Consider the following 19887-nt stretch of genomic DNA (forward strand, 5'->3'; position numbering starts at 1 on the left):
CGCTGTCCTTTTACGCAAATGACTCGAGCGTGATCCCACAGTCCATGTGACTGGCCAGAAGGTCTCCGGATTATTTTTGACTTTCTTTGTTTTTGTGAATTGTCGCTGGAAGGAAAGGAAGGCAACAAAACTGTAAGTAAGTCTTTGGAAATAACAGATTGTTATTGTGGCTTAGCAGTTAAATGTAGCTCACATTCACAGACAGAAAGTAACTTCAGGTCAAATTGAAACACTTGTGACTCTGAGTTACAGGAGATACTTTCATGTACCATAACATTTCAAAGTAAGGAAAGTATTTAATTATTTGGTCCGGTGTAAGAAAGTAAACTTTCTGTGTATGTCCCCTGAAGGTCACTGCTGCCTGTATCCTACATTTTCATCGACTACAAATGGACAACGCAGGGATGAAAAAAGGAATTGTGGTATGTTTAACGCTAATATCATGAATTCAAAAGTTTCAATTCACAAGTTTTAATCTCAACAGATAATGAGTCATTGTATGTAATTATTCACTCAGCTTTTAGAGCTGCTGTTAGGAGATACAATGTTCACTTTTCTCTAATTGAATTCCCCAAGTCATTTTTGGATTCATTTAACAATAAGAAGCTTTTGAATAACCTTCACAGCTTCCCCTTTATGACATCCTACAGCAAAATGTATACAGAAATGCCTAAATTGAAATAGCCATCAAAACTAGACTTCTTTAGACAGTGGAAATCCAACTGCTTGAACCCTTTTTTCCTGTTTCTTAAACGTCTACAGTTATTTACTTCCATGCCTAACAGTGCTTCTTCTGTCCCAGCTGAAAGATGACTGGCCAGGATATAGTCTGGACCTGTTCACTTACCCTGAACACTACCATGAAGACATAGAGAGTGTTTACATTCCACATGGGATAATCACGAACAGGTAAAAAATACACCAAACAAAAAAAAACCCATGCAAAGTAATTTGTAAAAACGTTTTTTGCCTTCATTTGTATTTTTTTTGAATGCATTTCTCCTGCAGGGTGGAGCGTCTGGCCCACTACATCATGGATGACTTTGCTGACAACAACAACATCATGGTGCTGTGCGTCCTGAAGGGAGGCTACAAGTTCTGTGCAGACCTGGTGGAGTTCATCAAGGTGCTCGGCCGCAACTCCAACAAGTACCTGGAGACACGGGTGGAGTTCATCCGTCTCAAGAGCTACCTAGTAGGTGTATGGCATAATGTACACATAAATGGTACACACATTAACACATACACACATTTGAGATATGAACACTACACAGCAGGCTTTGCATTTTATTTTGTGTCCCCAGATGTATTGGACCCTTACTCAAGTCCAATACATCCTCTACCGGTAACAAAAAACAAAAATGCTTTTAAAAAAAAGGATTTGAAAGTTTTTTTTTCTCCGCTGCAAAAATGTAGTGTGTTTAGCAATTATTTTTTATTAAATTCAGAGATTATTAATTGAGAAAAACAACATTTTTATTTATTTGTTGGGTGAAAAGTGACCAAAACAAGCATTTGAGGGCATCAAAATTGCCTTTGGGAATTTATAATAATTATTCTTTTCATTATTTTTTTACATGTTATCGACACAATGAATGACACGTTTATATAAATATAAAAAGTTAATCAATACTCAAAATGATCCTTATAATTAAAGCCCCTACATTCATCATGCACTAAAGACACTTTTTAACAACTTATGTGTAACTGTGTGACTTCTCGCTCAGCCACCAGGTGTCACTGTTGTTCATATTTAGTGAGGAAAGATTACATTCAGGACACCTCAAGGACGATTGATTATGGAGCCACTGCAGAGCTCTGGTCAGGAAAACACCACCCTAATTGGTGCTGTTTTTCTGCCAAGAGAAGCAGCTTATGGCACTGTCTAACACCTGGAATGTAACTGAGGAAATAACTCTGGGAATGACACAGTGATGTTTACAATGATTTCACTACGCACTTGTCACCACAGTTACTTATTTTCTTGAGTGTATTTTGGCAGAGAGCACCTAAAATGATGTGATTTACATGTCTCTGCATGTGGTCACATTCCTCCTCTCCTTTTTCAGCGCAGGGGAGGCTTTATTATTTATGTATCCAGAATTGGCTTAAAGGGATTTAATGCATTCTTATCTGAATTATAGATAGTGATTTTCACTTGCTGGGTCAGGTAAACCATGAGGTCAAACGATAATGTCCGATGTTTGCTCATAGTCACAACACATTTTCATTTAATATATGATATATCATGACAATTATTCAAGTAGCAATGCAACAAGGACAATTAGGACAATATGATGTACCAAGATTAACAGATAAAAACACAAACAATTGAAAAAAACAATAACATATAAAAGGACAATATATAGAAAAAAGATAATAAAATAAAAAATCACAACATATTTCGAAATAAGCTTGAAGCGTATATGTAAATTAGGTCATAATTACATTAATAAATAAATGAATACATCAGAAAACAGAAAAAAAACAAAAAAAAACGCAACATTATTTTTGGTATCAACATACAACAGGGCAGTAAGCAGCTTTTGTTATTAGAGGAAGGGTCTGAGTAATGACGCTGTGAGTCCATCTCAACATCTCTGGTCATGATGGAGTCATGTGACCTGCCCCCAGGGTTGGGATTTTGTCCATGTCACTGCTCCTCTTATCTGAGTGATGCATCTGTGGCCCACAAATCTAACTTCAAAGCTGTCATCCTTTAAAGCTTTCGGTGGAAACAGAGAGCCTGGCTTTGTTTATGCAAAGAATAATATTGTATACTCATAGTCTCGTATTATTAATCTCCCTGTGTGCATTGTTCTCGCTGCAAACAGCTCTTTCTAGAGAAACACTAGACTAGAGTAACATGTCTTTGAGAAAGCATGCTATTTCTCAATCCGGATTTTCATTGTAATTTCTGGTGGCTAAAAAATGAATACATCTTCAATTTCCCCTTGAGGAACAAGCAATAGCGCAAGGAATCTGTGTTGCTAAAATCAAATAAACTGACAACAATTATATACATTACTTATAATGATTGCATAATATTGAAAAAAATACTTTGTAACAATACCATCATCTTTCTCTTTTCATCTTTTCCTGCCCAGAATGACCAATCAACAGAGCAGCTGCAAATCATAGGAAGTGGAGATCTGTCGTTCCTACGTGGAAAGGTGTGCATAAAGAATTGTGCATAAAAAAATGTGTGTTTTTTTTGTTTTTGAGATACCTTTTAAATGAAACTTTAGCCTCAAGAGGGGGCTGTCAGTTAAACTTTCAGAAAGTAATCACCTTTACAGGTCAACAAAAGAGAAATGACTCATTAGTTCCCCTTTGAGAATAAACATTTTAGATAACATCAACAGAAGAATAACATGTTTTGTTTCAAATATGTTTGTATTGCCCCTTGGACAGGATCACTCCCCTATACTTCCACTTTTGAAGCTTTCTCTCCTCTTTGATCCCACTACATGTGGGTCACTTTGTTAAAACCCCCTGACCAGCCTAACTATGAATTAGGAATTTTAGGGAAATGAATGTTCCCAAAAGCCAGATTTACTGACTGTTCATCCCTTTTGAGCTCTGGCATGGATGACAGAGGAGTCTGTAGGAATGATCCCTCCTCCTCACTGCCTTCTTCTCTGACATGAGATCACTAACTCAGCTCGCGTAAATATGCCCACACGTGTTTGCTTAAAAAAGACTGATGTTGAATTCCTTTAACTGAGATGCATTCTAGCCGCGGTTTAAAAGGTCAATGGGAGTAAAAACAAAAAGGCTGACAACCACCTTGCACAGAACACATGAATCACTCACTTACAATCCTTCACAAGAATGAAAATATCACAGCAAACCTCCCACAAAGTCTCAAATCAAAAAACGAAACATGTGTCATCAGTCATATTCAGAAATGTTGTTGAGTCACAGCTTCAGGTATGAGGGAGGTGATATTGACATCTTCATGCTTGACAGTGGATACACTAATAGCATCCCTTTATTTTCACAAAGTAATGAAAATATATTTTGTTATGATCAGTTTTTAAGCCAGGCTAGAATTGGAGCTTAGGACAGGGCAATGTGAGACTGTCTGTGTTGTCCTAAACTTTGTTCCAGAATGAAATAACGCTATAACTATTAGATCGACTGACGTTCATTTATTTTATGGTCCCCAGAGGATGAATACTAAGTACCTTTGTTATCCCCTTACTCTTCATTTAGACCATCGTAAGATTAACATTGGTGATATGTAGTGAAATGTCACAACAACCATAGATTGTCATGATGGGTCACACATTCTTCCACTTTGGATGAATTGTTGGAACTTTCATGATTCTATGCCTTTCGTCCAGCGCCATCATCAGGTCACAATCTGTCATTATATGCCTATCTGATAAACATCATGATGTTAGTTATGTCATTTTGAACATGTGAAAGTAAATACAAAAACAACACTATCACCAATTTTTGTATTGGCCTCCTGCAGCTTAATGTACTTGGCATTTTGGTTACTGCCTGTATTTTGGTTACTGCCTGCATTTTGGTTACTGCCTTCATACACTAGCAATGATTGGATAATACCAAAGCTTTTTCTATAGTCAGGATTAATTGATTAAACTACACCAATCCCACACTCATGATATATGGATCCTAAGAGAACTATAAATGATTCTAAATGGTTCTACAGTATATGCTGCAAAATGACTGCCAATGCACGATTGTTGTCCAACTGACCGTATAGTATGTTTATATTCTCCAGCATGCAGCGGTCATGTTTGAGTTTTTTGTTTTTTTTACACGTCCCCTTATCCACTTTCCCTGAGTGTTGTGTAACAGGGTTCAGGTGTAGAAGGAGAGAACATTGGCCAGGCGCCTGCATTCTCTCCGATCACTCTCCCCAAACCATAGATACTCTCCACTGGTCTCACAAAGAGCCCCATACACCGGCCAAGGGAACAAGGAGTCATTTGAAACCCTGCAGCAGGGAAAGTGAGCAACACCCGGACACTTAGAAGTGACTTTTGCTCACTGTAGACACAGATGTTCATTACTGGGGAGGAGAGAATAAGCTGTGTTTTTGTTCAGATGCTGGCAACATTGTTGCTCTAGACACCATCTGTAAGAAATGTACATTTCACACAAACACGCTAGCCTTTATTCTCACTTAGCTCGAACTCTGTTAAAATCCAAAGGTTACTAATGGTTTTTTTCTTTTTCTTTACATGTACCAAGAGTGTGCTCATTGTCGAGGTGAGTGTTCCATCTGCTCTGACTTGCAAAGCAGTTTCTTTATTTCAACTAAATTAATTCTATCAAGCATGTCCTTCAAATGTGCACCTTGCTAATGTTTTGTTTGCACTTCTTCTGGGTGTCGTGTTGATCGAGAGGCCATTGTGCTTCTAAGAGCCTCTTTTGTTTTTGGTGTACAAAAGGACAAAAAGACTAAAGAAGTATTCTCTCTTTGAGATCATGTTTCATTTGAAAAGGGTTCCGAACTCAGAGCAAAAACACATATCACAATGGTTGTTAACTCCAATGAAACAGTTGGGAGGCATCTTAAAATAATGTAATTGAAATCTTTTACAGTTCCTCTGCTTATGGAAAAGTGATAATATGTAAAACATGCACTCGTTGTATCTTCCTGGTCGAATGTACTTACTGTAAGTCGCTTTGGATAAAAGTGTCAGCTAAATGCAATGTAATGTAATGTAATGCACTCCATGTACTTCTTTTAGTATGGTAATCAATCTCGTAAAAACGTAAAGTTGGAAAAGGTTTTTCATCCTACAATCTACATATTTGGTTGTCAGTTTTCTCCCCTTTCAAAGCATTCTCCACTCAAAAGCCCCACCTCCCTCCTCTTCATCTCTCCCCTCTTCCTTTATCTCTTCCCTCCCCTCAGGCCATAGTTGACACAGGAAAGACCATGAAGGCCCTTCTGAAGCATGTGGAGACCTTTGAACCAAAGATGGTCAAGGTCGCAGGGTGAGCCAGTTTTTCAGTCATCTGTGTTTTCCCTACCGAGGGAAATACCGAGTGTGTGACAACACAAGAAGAAGATATCACTTTGTCCCTATCTCCTGTCCTGTGTCTGTTCCGATGCACAGAAACAAGATGAACATCTGTCCTGGGTCATGTTGAGAGTTTATCTCCTCAACTGTTTGTTTAACACTTTTTAAGTGTAAGCATGTTGGGTACATATACGTAGATTTGGTATTTGTTACAGTTCAATCTTTGAAATTAAATGAACAGCAAGACAATTTATAATACTTTTTAAATACTAGGTAAGTCCTGGGCAGTGATGAAATAAATACTTTACTTGATTTAAATTATTCATAATGCAGTAAAAAAATACTCTGTCCTGCACTCATTTCTGAATATAATATATATATATATATATATTAGGGCTGTCAAACGATTACAAATTGTAATCAGATTAATCATAGCTTAAAAATTAATTAATCATGATTAATCACCATTCGAACTATGTCCAAAATATGCCATTTATTTATGTATATTGTTGTGGGAATGGAAAGATAAATGAAAGAAGGCGGATATATCCATTTAACATACAGTATCTATGTTTATTATAACATTTTTCTGCGTGTCAAAATGAAAGACAACCCACACTGTGTGGGTTGTCTTTCATTTTGACACGCAGAAAAATGCGTGCTGGAATTGGGCCGGTACTCACCGGTACGCAGTACCGGCACTTCTGGTTCTGACCCATGGAGTACCGGCACTTCTTGCTCAGTACCGGCATGCTGGCGGTACTCCGGTACTCATGCACCGTGCCAGTACTCAACACTCTCCCGCCGTTCTTATTATACATCCATATATATATATACAGCCGCCCGGTACTCAGTAGATGCGTCATGAGGTGCCGAACGGACATTCTCATCTCTCTAACCGCTGGAGTTTCACAGCGGCTGTCAGCTGTTTACTCCTGTCATTCAAACAGAACGTGCTGGAGAGGGGGCGGGGCTTATCTTCTCCATGTAAATACTGTGGTGGAAACGACTATGTCAAAATTAACCTATTTGACCGTGATTTAATAGTAATACACGTTTCAAAATAATAATAATAATAATGCCGAAGTAACAACATACTGAAAACTGTTAGTAAAACCATGTTTTAATGCTTTACAATTTACATACCTAGATGCACGTGTGTTGTGTTTATGCAGTGCAACTCCCACCCAGTGGGTGGCTATGTAGAGTGATAGAACAGAGCAGGCACGCCCCCGAGAGAAGGAAAGCAAGTCACGTCACAAATTAGCATTTTTTAAATGTTAGCGTGGATTAATAAAAGTGCAAAAAGACAGCGGTTGTCGCCGGAAGAAACTTCAAATACAGAGAATGCTGTGCCTGTGTTGGAAATTGTGTCTGATGGGGAGCTTTCTTTGGTTGATCCTCCTGCTCCAAATTCTAGTGCATTAGCATTAGCACTAGCTCCGCCGCCTCCTCCAGAGCCTCTAACGTTAGCTGCTGCTGGCGCAACTGCCACCACCAACACCGGGCAAAGCGATGCACCTGACTGCTGGACAACGGACCAGGTGCAATATTTTTGCAAGACCAATGCATGGCTCCTTCTTAAAGATAAGAAGCTAGGATGTCGGATATGCAGAGATGTCAAATCTTTGGGAATACACACTGGACAAGGACTGAAACTGTCAACTGAATGGGGTGAGTGTGCAGTGTCTCATTTCGGTGTTGACAAGGGCAAACAACAAGCTAGCCTGAGAAAAAAAAATCAAAGAACATAAAGAATCACAAGCCCATGTAAAAGCTGCTGACATCCTTACATCTGCTTCACGTGAAACTATTCAACATCAAGTGCAGTCTATGCATAAATCTGAATTAGACACCACTATCAGAGTTTTTCGAACGGCATATAAAATTGGCAAACATTGCCGGCCATTCACAGACATGCCAATTGATTTGAATGTACAGAAACTGAATGGGCTGAACGTGGGCAGGGTTTTGCACTCCAATAAAACCTGTGGCGAAATCATCGATCACATAGCTCATGAGCTGAAGAAAAAAATGGCAAAAGACATTACAGAAAACCAAAGAAAACTCTGTGTTTTGGTCGATGAATCTACCACTATTAGTGGTAAAACGGTGCTTGTTGTGTGTCTACGCTCAGCATTAGCTGATGCTGAGCCCGAAACGTTTTTTTGGGAGCTGATCGAGTTGGATGGAACAACGGCTGATGACATCACAAAGGCGTTAATGGAGTGTCTTGGAAGAGATTTTAACGAGGACTTTTTAGGTCAGTGTTTCGTTTCTTTTGCATGTGATGGGGCTTCAGTCATGCTAGGGAAGAGAACAGGCGTTGCTACCCAGTTGTGTAGTAAATTCCCAAGCCTGTTTGTGTGGCACTGCTCCAATCATCGTCTAGAGCTGGCAGTTGGGGATGTGGTCAAGGAGGTCTCAGGGCTCAATCATTTCCAGATCTTTTTTGACAAACTCTATTCCTTGTTCCATGCCTCCCCCAAAAATCAGAGGCAGTTAGCGCAGTGTGCGCAAGCAGTCGGACAGCGTCTCCTGGTGATAGGGCGTGTTTTGTCCATCCGCTGGGTGGCTTCAAGTGAAAGGAGCGTCAGAGCAGTCTGGGAAAACTACCGAGTGCTTCATGATCACTTCACAAATGCTGCAAACGACACGAGCAGGGATTCCAGAGACAGAGCAAAGTACAAGGGCCTGGATGATGTGCTCACATCTGCAACGTTTGTCAGCAATCTGGGACTGATGTACGATGCGCTCACAGAGCTCAGCGACCTCTCTCGGCAACTCCAAAAAAGAGAGATGACACTGCCTACAGCAGATAGGCTCTTAACTCGAGAAATACGAGTTTTTGAATCCATGGTCACCATGCCTGGCCCACACATGACTACAGTTCATACAGCTCTAGCTGAGAAGTCCTTCAAGGGTATTGCCCTGCGTGAGAATGGCAGGCTTGTACAGATTCATGCAGGTCAGTTTTTCCGCAGTATGGTAGAGAATCTGAGACACAGAATGACTTCCACAACCTCCTCTCATGTCAGCATAAGAGAAATCCCATTACATGGCCGGGAGGCCCGGGACAATCAGCTAATCCAGGACATGAAAGTTATCCATCCTGGAAGTTGGCCTGAAGAGGAGTTAGACGTACAGTATGGGGACGTAGAGGTGCTACGTGTGTGCGAAGTGCTGAAAGTGGACAGAAGAGAGACTGTTCAGGGCTTTCGCGAATACAAGGAAACCAGGGCATCCCGTACACCTGCTGCCATGGAGCCTCTACTGAAAGCAGTCCGAACCATCGCTGTCTCCACTAGTGAGTGTGAGCGGGCATTCAGCTGCATGAACGATATCCTTACTGCAAAAAGGAATGCTCTCTCTGTCAGCCGACTGTCCAGCCTGGTTTTCATTAAATGTAATGGACCATCACTAGGACAGTTCAATCCGGAACAGTATGTGAGGTCCTGGCTGGCAAAGGGAAGGAGAAGTGCTGATGAAAGAGCCTGTCCAGCTCCAGCCCCTGATACTGATGTCCCCAAGGCCTTCTGGAGCCTTTTCTAACAATGTGAAGTATATTGCAAAGCAGCTCACCCAGTGAGAAGACTTTTGGCATAATGTGCCGATTTGTACAGATCCTGGAGATAGAAGGACTTCAGACCAACCAGGGAGTTATCTGATCAGCTTGGTGTTCAATGTAACTCTTTACCATGGCTCAGACTTTGTTACTTGCAGTTACAGTTTCTCATTTTAGATTGTGCAAATTTTGCATTTGTTTTTACATGTTCTTTGTTCATGCTCTTTATCATTTTTCTGAGTTGGAAAGTTAGATTGCATCATAGTTTACTTTATACATATTTGTATTCTTCAGTGGTGAAGTATATTGCAAAGCAGCTCAGCCATGTGAGAAGACTTTTGGCACTTTTTCGTTTTTCGTTTTCTGAGTTGGAAAGTTAGATTGCATTCAAAATGTACAGAAATACTTAATTTTGTTAAAGCTTTTTATAAAAATGCTTCTGACCAGAGCTTTGTTTCCTTGTCATTAATGTTGAACACCACCAGAGGGGCTCTCACCTGAAAGGTCTCTGCTTCATGTGTCTTCAGCAGAAGATCTAGACTTTGATTGCTATATTTTCAGTTAATATTGACCTTACTGAGCTTTAGCCATATCCGCTGCCTATCATAAACATTTTTAAGTACAGTGAACCTTTCTAAAATATACAGTAGTAAAGAGACAAACCCACCAGCATTATAGTAGCCAAATTCTTGTTTGTGGGCTATATATATAAAATTGACTTGAAAAAGTTGCTGATTTTAGAGTACTGGCACCTTTTTCATTCCAATTCAAGCACTGCCCACACACCTATCAATCATCAAACCGTGGGGTCTTAATTCATTACGTGTTGATTTCTATCAACGGGGGAGTACTTCAGGAAAGTCGACAGAGGGGGGGCGGCGGCGGCTAGTGGAGTACTTCGTGACCACAGAGTGTGAACGTTGTGACCAGCTGTTTTAGCGCAGTTCTCCAGTGAAGGGGGGGGGGGGGGGGGGGGACGTTAACAGCAGCCCTGTCTGTGCACACGGAGACCGACTCTGTCGTCCGGTGATCTAACCGCCTTCTGGAAAAGCTTCACAAGTACGTCGGTACGCAAATGCGCTTTGTGACACAAGTGATGGTACGCATTTCAGAGAGATTACGCACATAACCTGCGTACCAGTTATGTGCACCCCTGTACTACAGCAAAAGTATTCTCCGTCGGGACTTCCTGCAACAACACCACGCCGTTATCAAAGATGTTCTATTGAGAAGACGATCACTACGTGACAAAAGTTTTCAAAACCGTGGCTACTGAAATCAATCTTACTAACTGCTGTCTGTGCAATTTACTACGCGCGAGTTGGCAGACTTTATTTTGCTTACTTTAACATCATTTTTCATGGTGGGGCTAAGCCATTTCTGGTGTAGCCTACCCCAGCCATACCCTGGCGCTGCCACTGGTGGCACGTATGGGGCGGGCCATTCTGCACATGCGTTAAATGCGTTAAATATTTTAACGCAATTAATTCAAAAAATTAATTACCGCCGTTAACGCGATAATTTTGACAGCACTAATATATATATATATATATATATATATATATATATATATATATATATATATAATTTTGCCTCAAAACATACCAAAAGTAGAAAGTATTCATTATGCAGAATGGCCAATGACTTATTACATTATAATTATTATTGAATGAATATGCCTTCAGTGCTAACTTGGTAACAATTAGGTTTATTTGAATTGTTGTATTACTGCTGGGTAGCTTATCCTATACAAAATAAGTCATGATTCATTTGTTCATATATACTTTGTATCTTTTATTAAATCAAAAAAGATGTAGCCACTAAAGCTAGCAAATAAATATAGTGGCACATGATTTGCATGCAAAATGTAATACATTAGAAATATAAAGTAGCAATTGAAGAACCTGAAAGTTGTTATTACTTGTGTACAATGTCTTGGGTCCTGATTAGTTACAGTAAACGTGAGTTGTAGAGTTTGGAAATGAAGTTTATATTTCATGTGTTTCAGTCTGTTGGTGAAGAGGGTTCCTAACATGGCTGAAAGTCTGACAGACTGTGAGTACCTCTGCTCAGTTTACTGTGTCTGATATGTACGCCACTCAGTTACAGAGAATCTGTTGCATGTTTTTCCCACTTTTTATATAAGTTGTTGCTATGCAAATGTTGTTACTTGGTAAAGAGAGAAGTAGTAGGCTACTGTGTATATTATCAAAAATCTGTTGTGACCTGATAAGCCCGCTCCAGTCAATTCTGATATACATCACTGAAGCAAAAAAGTCAATTTAAATGGCAGATAAGATCAAATGTACTTTATTTTTTGCAAATTGGGAAAGTGGTCATAATATTCTAAATATTGTGCCCACCTAAACTGATATTGATTTTTGTTGTGCCTTTTTTTAGGTGTTACATGTTTTTTGCTGCTGCCACTTCAAAATATCCAAATGCTCCCTAATTCCAGTAGAATATAACGGCGATGTCCCTGATTGGATTTCAGCTGGGGTCATTTGATTAAAATCTTGTGAAATTATGGTGTTAAAAAAGACCATTTCAGACACAAACACATGTCTGTGTTTGCCTTTACAGATGTTGGATTTGAGATCCCGAACCACTTTGTTGTGGGCTATGCTCTGGACTACAATGAATACTTCCGTGACCTGAATGTAAGTCCACTGCAGCACACAGTACATGACCTTTTGAAGAGCTAAGAGAAAGAGATGAAAGAGACAGGAGGGTGGGGGGGGTAAACATAGCAACTCAAAGAGATGCACTCCTCTTCCTGGAACCTAAACTCAACCAAACAGATATCCTCTCTGCCGGAGGTGACTACATTAAGGCAAAGAAGCTCAAGTCAGTTAAAGTAGGGAGGTCATCAGGTCAAAATAAGTATTTTTTAAACAAGCATTATGCAGTAAAATGTTTATGGGGGCGGGGTGAGATATCGCAGATTTAGCTATTAGCTCATTTCCATCTGCAACATTATGTTGTCTATAAGTCAACTATTATAAAGACAGATCACAGCCTAGAAAAATAAATAAAAGTAATAATAATGACCAAATAAGCCTTCGTACACACTAAAATAAATGCTGAACTTTATGTTTTGAACATTAGCATTTTAAAATATGTATTGAAAGTATTTTGCCATACCTATGTTATGATACAGATCATTTATAGGCATTATGATAACTTGATAATAAGTTCAACGACTGGCAGTATACTATAGACAAACTCCCCCTTTTTCCTATCTTATTTTAACATGTATTCACCCTTCAAAGAAATCATACTCATTCTGCATCTAAAAGCATATATAGAATTGTTGGCAGTTTTTCTATTTTCTTTTCTGAATACCTCACTGTTGCTTTAACGAAAGCTTACTCATCTACAGGCTTTAAGTGCAACTCAGCTCTACTATACTGTTTTCTTTATTGCACTCCTGACAGCTCATTTCAAGCCAGATTTCTCAGTCAGAAATTAGTAAGTGCAAACTTATGTGAACTTTGTCATTTTTATATTTGTAAAGACGTGGCCTCAACTTTACCTCTGACTCAAGTAAAACACTAAGCCGACACTGACTCCCATAGCTTTGTGTGTGAGTGTGTATTCACATGGGTGTGTGTCCTACAAGTACTGTATGTACTAGTGTACGGTTGTGTGTTTGAGGGGGTTGGTATTCATTCTAAGAGTTTGAAAGGGGGTGACCTGTGGAATGCAGAGGTTAGGATCTCATTATCAGGTAGAGTTAAAGCTTCCCCTCTTATCTGTCCTCATCCTACACAGAAATATGAGTTGAACCCCTGGGACGCCCTAAGTTAGATTAATGAATGTGTCCTATCTTTGTAGATTACCTACCTTACTTTCAAATTATTGCGTTGAGTAAATGGCATTTTGAGACTCTTAGGACATACTAGAATTTCATATAGGTCAGGGTGATCTTAAACAAATATCTTGCCATCATCACATGCAATGTTTTGGGCAAGATTGAAACTTAAAATCTCCACATGCTCGTTTTTCTCTCTCCCACATATTTCCCTTTCAGCATCTCTGTGTCATCAGCAAGACTGGAAAGATGAAGTTCAAGGTTTAAAAAGTAATTTATTTTTATATCAGCAGCAACTAACGGTTTGACTCCCTTCTTCAGCAATGAGTAAAGATTCATTTTTATTACCCTCTCTAAATGATTTGCACTGTTTTGTTTACATTTGCAATTTGTTGAAGAAAAGTATTTCTATTAATGTTGAAATAATTTCTCTAAATGTGATTTAAACTTATCCTCTTCCTTTCTTGTATTTTGCTGTGATGCACTCGGGAACAAAGAAAAGGATACATGGATGAATGAAAGAAAGAAATCCTGGCAACCGGGAGAGGACTGTTGGTGACAGATGGACAGAGCTTATGGACGCTGGCATCCCCATGCCCAGATGACGCCCACTCTGACTCATGGAAACATACAGTGGGTGCAGCAGGCAGGAAGAACAGTGTCTCCTCACCACGCTGTGTCTATTTGTCCCCAACTTAAATCAGGCCTTAATGGGAATCCCAACCAAATACATGTGAATTCAACAAATTCAGTGGCAAAACAATGCCACCTGAAATCAAACCTGGAGTCTGTATATCAAAAGAAAAGCAATCTCATAACCATAGAAGTAGTCAGTCATTAAAATTGACATCTAGACGTTGAGTTATGTTATAAATTACAAATACAAACTGCTCCAGCGAGAAAAAGACAAATAGAAACAACTTTTTTCAAATGTATTCAAACCTCCATTATTTAATAAGAAAACAGTGTATTGTTGCAATTGAACTCTTAGCCCTTGATATAAAGGGTGAAAATGTTCAACATTTAAACTAAGATTTTGAAATAAACAACAGGAACGAAGTTCATCTGCAAAACGTGTATTTCTTTCATTGCTTTACCTTGCTGTGAAATGATAAGATCTATGTTTTCAACGGCGAACTGAAGCAGTTATCTGTGCTCTCACGATGTCCAAATTCAATAGAAGAAAATCGTCTAAATGTTTTTTTAAAAACCTGCAGTGCTGTGAACCACACACACACACACACACACACACACACACACACACACACACACACACACACACACACACACACACACACACACAAACACAGAGAGGTATTTTGTGTGTTTTGTAGCATCGTCGGTGTGACTAAGAGTCAATTGTGCATGTCGACAGACCGACCAGGACATGCTTCACATCAGACAGCGTGCACTCTGGGATTTGTATCAAGTGGCTACGCACTCTTGATTCTTAATCACCTGAAACTACAAACAGCAGTCACATCATGTGTCAGGAACTGATGCACACACAAGTATAGTTCTAATATGTTTGTGGGCTTTTCATTATGAAAGATGGTGCGTAATCAAAGTTTGTCTTAACCCTGAGACTCCTCACTGCTCCATGTGCAGACCACCTAGGTTTGACATGACTAATGGCTAAGGTTACAACAATGTTTCACATTATTTCCTAACTTTTATGTTTTATAAATACTCGTAAACCGAGTCTTTTCGTCAACTTGTTCTAAGCCAAATATAATGGTCCAGCTCCAGCTACAAGGCCTCTCTAGGTTAAATGACCTGATAAATGAGTTGCTATGGGGATAATATGAGAGTCTGCAAACAAAAGAGAGTTCTGTGAAGTTCAGAGCACTCGGATTCCATGTTGTGCTTTCAAACTACTCTCAGGCTCGAGGTCTGGAGTAGTAAACAACACCTTCACTAATAGCCTACACTTAGAGGATCCCTAAATTCAATCATGTTTTATAACTTGTCTTTGACCCCTAAGGTGCAGAAGAGGGAGATAAGCGGAAAGAAACTACTTTTGGTCTGGGTGTTATCTGTGCAGCTTTAGCCACAAAGAACCCCATTGTACCTCCGGCTGTGTGTCCTTATCATAAAGCATCAGTACTTGGCAGTAGTGGTTAACTTATCCCAGCACTGATGCCCCCCACACTGCCCTGGGAACCCAGAGGCCATTGTCTTTCACCTTGATGCAAGGTTTGGTGAAAGCGAGATGGGACAAAAAGCAGAGCAGGTTTCACATGCTGCGGCATTGTGGCGCTCTGTCAGGGGAACTGAGGATGGATCCGACCGCAGAAAGTAGGCTACAGGTAAACTGCACTCAGCACAAAAGGAACAAAACGGGAATTGTACATTTCAATGGCCACACATTCATGCATTTGACATATGAAGCCTGTGGTTAGAGACAAAGCAGAGGGGTTTTATTTCACATCACCAGCGCAACAGCATGTTTACTTTCAAAACTTTGCTTTATTGTTCGGCCTCTAAACAGAGTAGTTTGACAATTTTAGGAAATATGCTAAATTGGCTACAGCCGGGGGGGTGAGCTTAGCTTAGCATAAAGACAGGATCAAGGATATCAGTTAGCCTGGCACAACAACCTCCTGATCTGTACATTTTGATTGTTGTATTTATTGGAGGTAGTCAGCCATTTTAATCCAACTCGCTTTTTTTCCAAATCTAGCAAATATTTCCATGCATACTTTAAACAGCCTACAAGAGGCAGTGTGGTTTTACTATGGGCAGACTCGATATGGCTGTTTCCCCCTGTTTCTGTTATTTATGCTAGGCTACGCTTGATCTCTCAATGCTTCTTCTCATCCAACTATTTTCTTAAAAAGGAAATAAGAAACTGTATAACTTCTTTCAGAGAGATGTAATCTCTTCAGTGTCAAAGCTATATAGAACTCTTTGTGTGCTTCGGATGAATTTGTAATATGAATGAACATGCCTTCATTTAGAACATGTATTTGATCATCATGTAACTAGCAATAGCTAAATGATGATATTCCAAGTTTTGAACATAATATACACTGCTTCACTGACACATCTTGGTACACAAATAGAAAGAACATTCTCTCCAGTGTTCATTGTGTTCCAATTGGAGACTGACTGGCCAGAGGGCTTGATAGATTGACTGCTGCTGGGTTTCATCCAGTCATCAAACTCAGTGCCAGATCCCCTTATACAACATGTGGAGTAGTCCTCATCCTCTATACATCCTACACTGTATACTGTCTTGGGTGTTTTACATGAAATAGTGTTGAAAATCTGGATCATACAAGCATTATGTGCTGCAGTTGTTTCCACCTGTCTTAATTCAAACAGTGCTGGGCTTTGAACTCTTCAAAGGCTTCATGTGATGCCTTAATCCAGCCAAACATTTTGCTGCGGTGAGAACTCGTATTCTTTCTTCTGCAAGAATGTTTGAGTACTTCTGGCTTTTTAACTATATATTCGGTATTACAAAAATTAATCTGTGAATAGCCATACAATTGTTTCAACAATTTTTCAAATATTAGAAAAATGTGAATCGAAAAGAGTGAAATAAAGATACAAGCATGATTCAGAAAGTAAAACATATAGAAAATACAGTATATAAAGTAACACAACAGCAACTTAAACTATAGTCATTCAGAATTCAGAACATCAGTGAGTTATATTCACCGCTCATTGATCTGAAATCCTCTCTCCTCACTTTGCCATTCATAAAAACAGCACTGCACGCTGTCTCGAGCTCTGCACAGAGGAGATTGTACTTGCATTGTAGTAAGTGGGCCAACTGCCTTTCTGGAAAAGTAACACAAACACAATCACTGCTGGCTCTTGAGATGGTAAACCCGTAAAACATTTGTATAGTTTGCTTGTGAATTTTCACACACACATGTTATCGAGAAAGGTACAGATTATGAGTTTTTTTTTAAGGACAACACGACACCATCCATATGTTATATTGCTGGGAAACTAAACTAACCATAATGTTGTTGTGGTGGAATCACACTTTATGTGATCAATAACATCTTGCTTAACATTTGAGTTTGATAAAACAAATTGTATTAAGTGAAAATGAAACCCATGTTTGCCATCACATAATGAAGAGTCCCACTTACATCAGTTTAAGTTCTCCTTTGTCTGGGTGAGGGTGCACCAGCTCTTTAGACAATAGCTTCTCTCTGAAACCAGGGAAACCTCGCCACAGTGTGGGTCAAAAGAGTCCTATTGTCCTATCTTCCATTGTGCTGCTGGAGTAGCCAGCAAACAGAACACTGTCAGCCTTTGTCTTCTCAGGATCAGCTGTGCGGACTTTTTTTTGTCATGCTCTGAGGAGTCCCATGTGGCTGCCATGCCCTACATGTCACCATAATATAGTTAAGGACACTGCTGTTACAGTTGTTAATGGATGGGCAAACATGTTTCACCAGTTGAATGATAGGAAATTGCAGAGTTCAGCATATGTGTGATGCCTCGGGGCGTTTCCTCTTCCCTCACAACGACGTCCCTGTGATTTCCTTTGCTCACTTTAAAGGTCTAACAGGCTTAATGATGGAACAAAGTGTATCAGCTGAGGGCTATAGCTGATTATTGAAATGCACTCTCTAAGGGAAAAGTGTGTCTTTAAGGATGCTTGATCCTATTCCATCAGTGGTAGAAGAAAATATGAGTTTTCAGGAATATTATAGTTCTACACTTACATTCAAAATCCATAGTTACGTTATGAAAAGTAAAAGTAGACTATTCATTTATTGAATGTATATAATAGGGTGTTCATTTATTATAGGAGATTACAACAATTAAATAGTTCTCCCTTAAAAGGAAGTGGACTAGAAATATAGCCCAAAATAAAGTATTTAAATAAAGTACCAAACTTTGAAAAAGAGTAAAAGTACACACATATTAGCAGACAAAATTAAATATTAAAAATGGTAAAGTGCTCATGATGCAGAGCAGTCCATTTAAGAGGTGTATTACATTGTCATACATGTCAAAGTAATGGATTAATATAATGTAAGCAGCGTTCCAATTTCAAATTTGACCACCCTATTTTGCATAGTTTTAGGCATTTTCATCTAGAACAATGTTGATTAATAAACACAATATTATATTATCATATGAAATGTTATTATAAAAATAAATAAAAGGTTCTGAGAGTAAATGTAACCATTTTAACTGACGACCTTTCAACACTGAAAATAACATAAAAGACAAAGTTCTTACAAAGTGAATTGTAGCCACTGACAAGAATGGACCAAGGATCCTTAGAATGGACCAGCCCTTTATTGAAATTGTTATGTAACAACGCCTCCAATTGGCCCGCTTCAAAATTCCAAATTTAATCCGCTCATCTGATTTGACGACTCCTTTCGAGAGGGCAAGTGGAGGGGCGGTGCTTGACCAGAGTCGGGAGGTTTGTCAATCTATATACAGATTGTCGCGCCGCCAACCGGGACCACGTAGGAGTACATGTTACTTTTTGTTTATATTTTGACTATTTAAGCTTCGTGGTAAGGATTGGGAATGATGGGAAAATAATGAACACAAGAGGTGTATTTTTTATCGGGTCCCAGTGACGAAGACATGCACACTGAAGGGCGTTTACCGTGTTTTCCAGCGTGTTTTTCCTAACAGGTAGTGAGCCTCAGCGGTCAGTCAGTGTGGCTCTAAAAGGAGACCGAATATCCCGCTCTGTAATCTCTTGAGAGCCTTTTTGACCCATCTTTGGATCGACCGAGGCTCTCAGCGGAGCACCCTTCTCTTCCTAGCAACATGGACAATGTGTTGTTTTTGTGGAGTAGTTTTCTGCTTTTGTAACAGGTAGGGTTTCTTATGTTATTCACAATTATAACCCCAGCAACAACCTGTCGTCCGCCTGTTTAGCTATCATCGGCAACAGCAACCCCTAGTAACAGCGACAAGAGGGGTTTCTTGCAAAACAAATAGTGAAAATTAGTCGGTTTTGGATTGTGTGTGTCATGTCGTAATAGTGCATAATGAAACATCAAATGCTGGCGGTTTATATTTGGCGTATGGCTTAATTCATGATGGCTGGTGTGGGGATTTTACACCGTTATCCTAATGTGCGCTCTCCCCCTCAGAGAGCTATGAATTCCGCTTGTATTTGACATGCACGTCGCGTTTCTTCCTCACAGTGTTTAAATAATGTTACAGAGGTGTCACTCGTGGGTCATTTTTTTATCAAAAGGATTGCAAAAAAAACCCCGAAAAAAACCCTCTACTATCCACCTGCCATTAAACGCATTAAGGCAGATCCACTGTCAATTAATTAAATAGATTAAGTGAATGTTGACCATTCAATTGATTTTTAGTTAAACCCTTCAGGCTTGTTTGACCACCTGAAAAAGACCAGCATAATATTCCTGTTTAGTCTCTATAATGACCTTAACATCAGCATTCAGGCTTTTTAGATAGTTGTACATTTGTTATTATGTCTTAACAGCATTCTTCTTTTAGAGTAAGTAAGATGTCAGAGTTAAGATGTTTGA

At 39.4% G+C, this 19887-nt stretch overlaps 2 protein-coding genes across 4 annotated transcripts in view; both read left to right on the forward strand.

Moving 5' to 3' along the window:
• Window positions 1-18: 18 nt before the first annotated feature.
• On the forward strand, window positions 19-14374 carry prtfdc1a (phosphoribosyl transferase domain containing 1a). Of its 3 annotated transcripts, none has more exons than XM_034214085.1 (11): window positions 19-132; window positions 351-422; window positions 803-909; window positions 1009-1195; window positions 3108-3173; window positions 5230-5247; window positions 5900-5982; window positions 11582-11628; window positions 12157-12233; window positions 13607-13657; window positions 13890-14374. In XM_034214085.1, the coding sequence occupies exons 2-10, from the start codon at window positions 390-392 to the stop codon at window positions 13652-13654; spliced, it is 666 nt and encodes a 221-aa protein (XP_034069976.1). In that variant the 5' UTR covers window positions 19-132; window positions 351-389; the 3' UTR covers window positions 13655-13657; window positions 13890-14374. The 3 variants fall into 3 exon arrangements, with proteins under 3 accessions (XP_034069976.1, XP_034069977.1, XP_034069975.1); XM_034214084.1 differs by having other exon boundaries at window positions 20-132; window positions 13885-14374; XM_034214086.1 differs by lacking the exon at window positions 13607-13657 and having other exon boundaries at window positions 13885-14374.
• A 4425-nt stretch (window positions 14375-18799) lies between these two features.
• LOC117544656 (rho GTPase-activating protein 21-like) overlaps window positions 18800-19887 on the forward strand; it is a 113246-nt gene continuing 112158 nt past the window's right edge. The window contains exon 1 of the mRNA XM_034213911.1: window positions 18800-19198. The gene's annotated coding sequence lies outside the window, so the exon portion shown is untranslated. The remainder of the gene's footprint in view (window positions 19199-19887) is intronic.

The sequence above is a fragment of the Gymnodraco acuticeps genome, unplaced genomic scaffold (genome assembly GCF_902827175.1).
Source record: "Gymnodraco acuticeps unplaced genomic scaffold, fGymAcu1.1, whole genome shotgun sequence".
Classification (NCBI taxonomy): Eukaryota; Metazoa; Chordata; class Actinopteri; order Perciformes; family Bathydraconidae; genus Gymnodraco; species Gymnodraco acuticeps.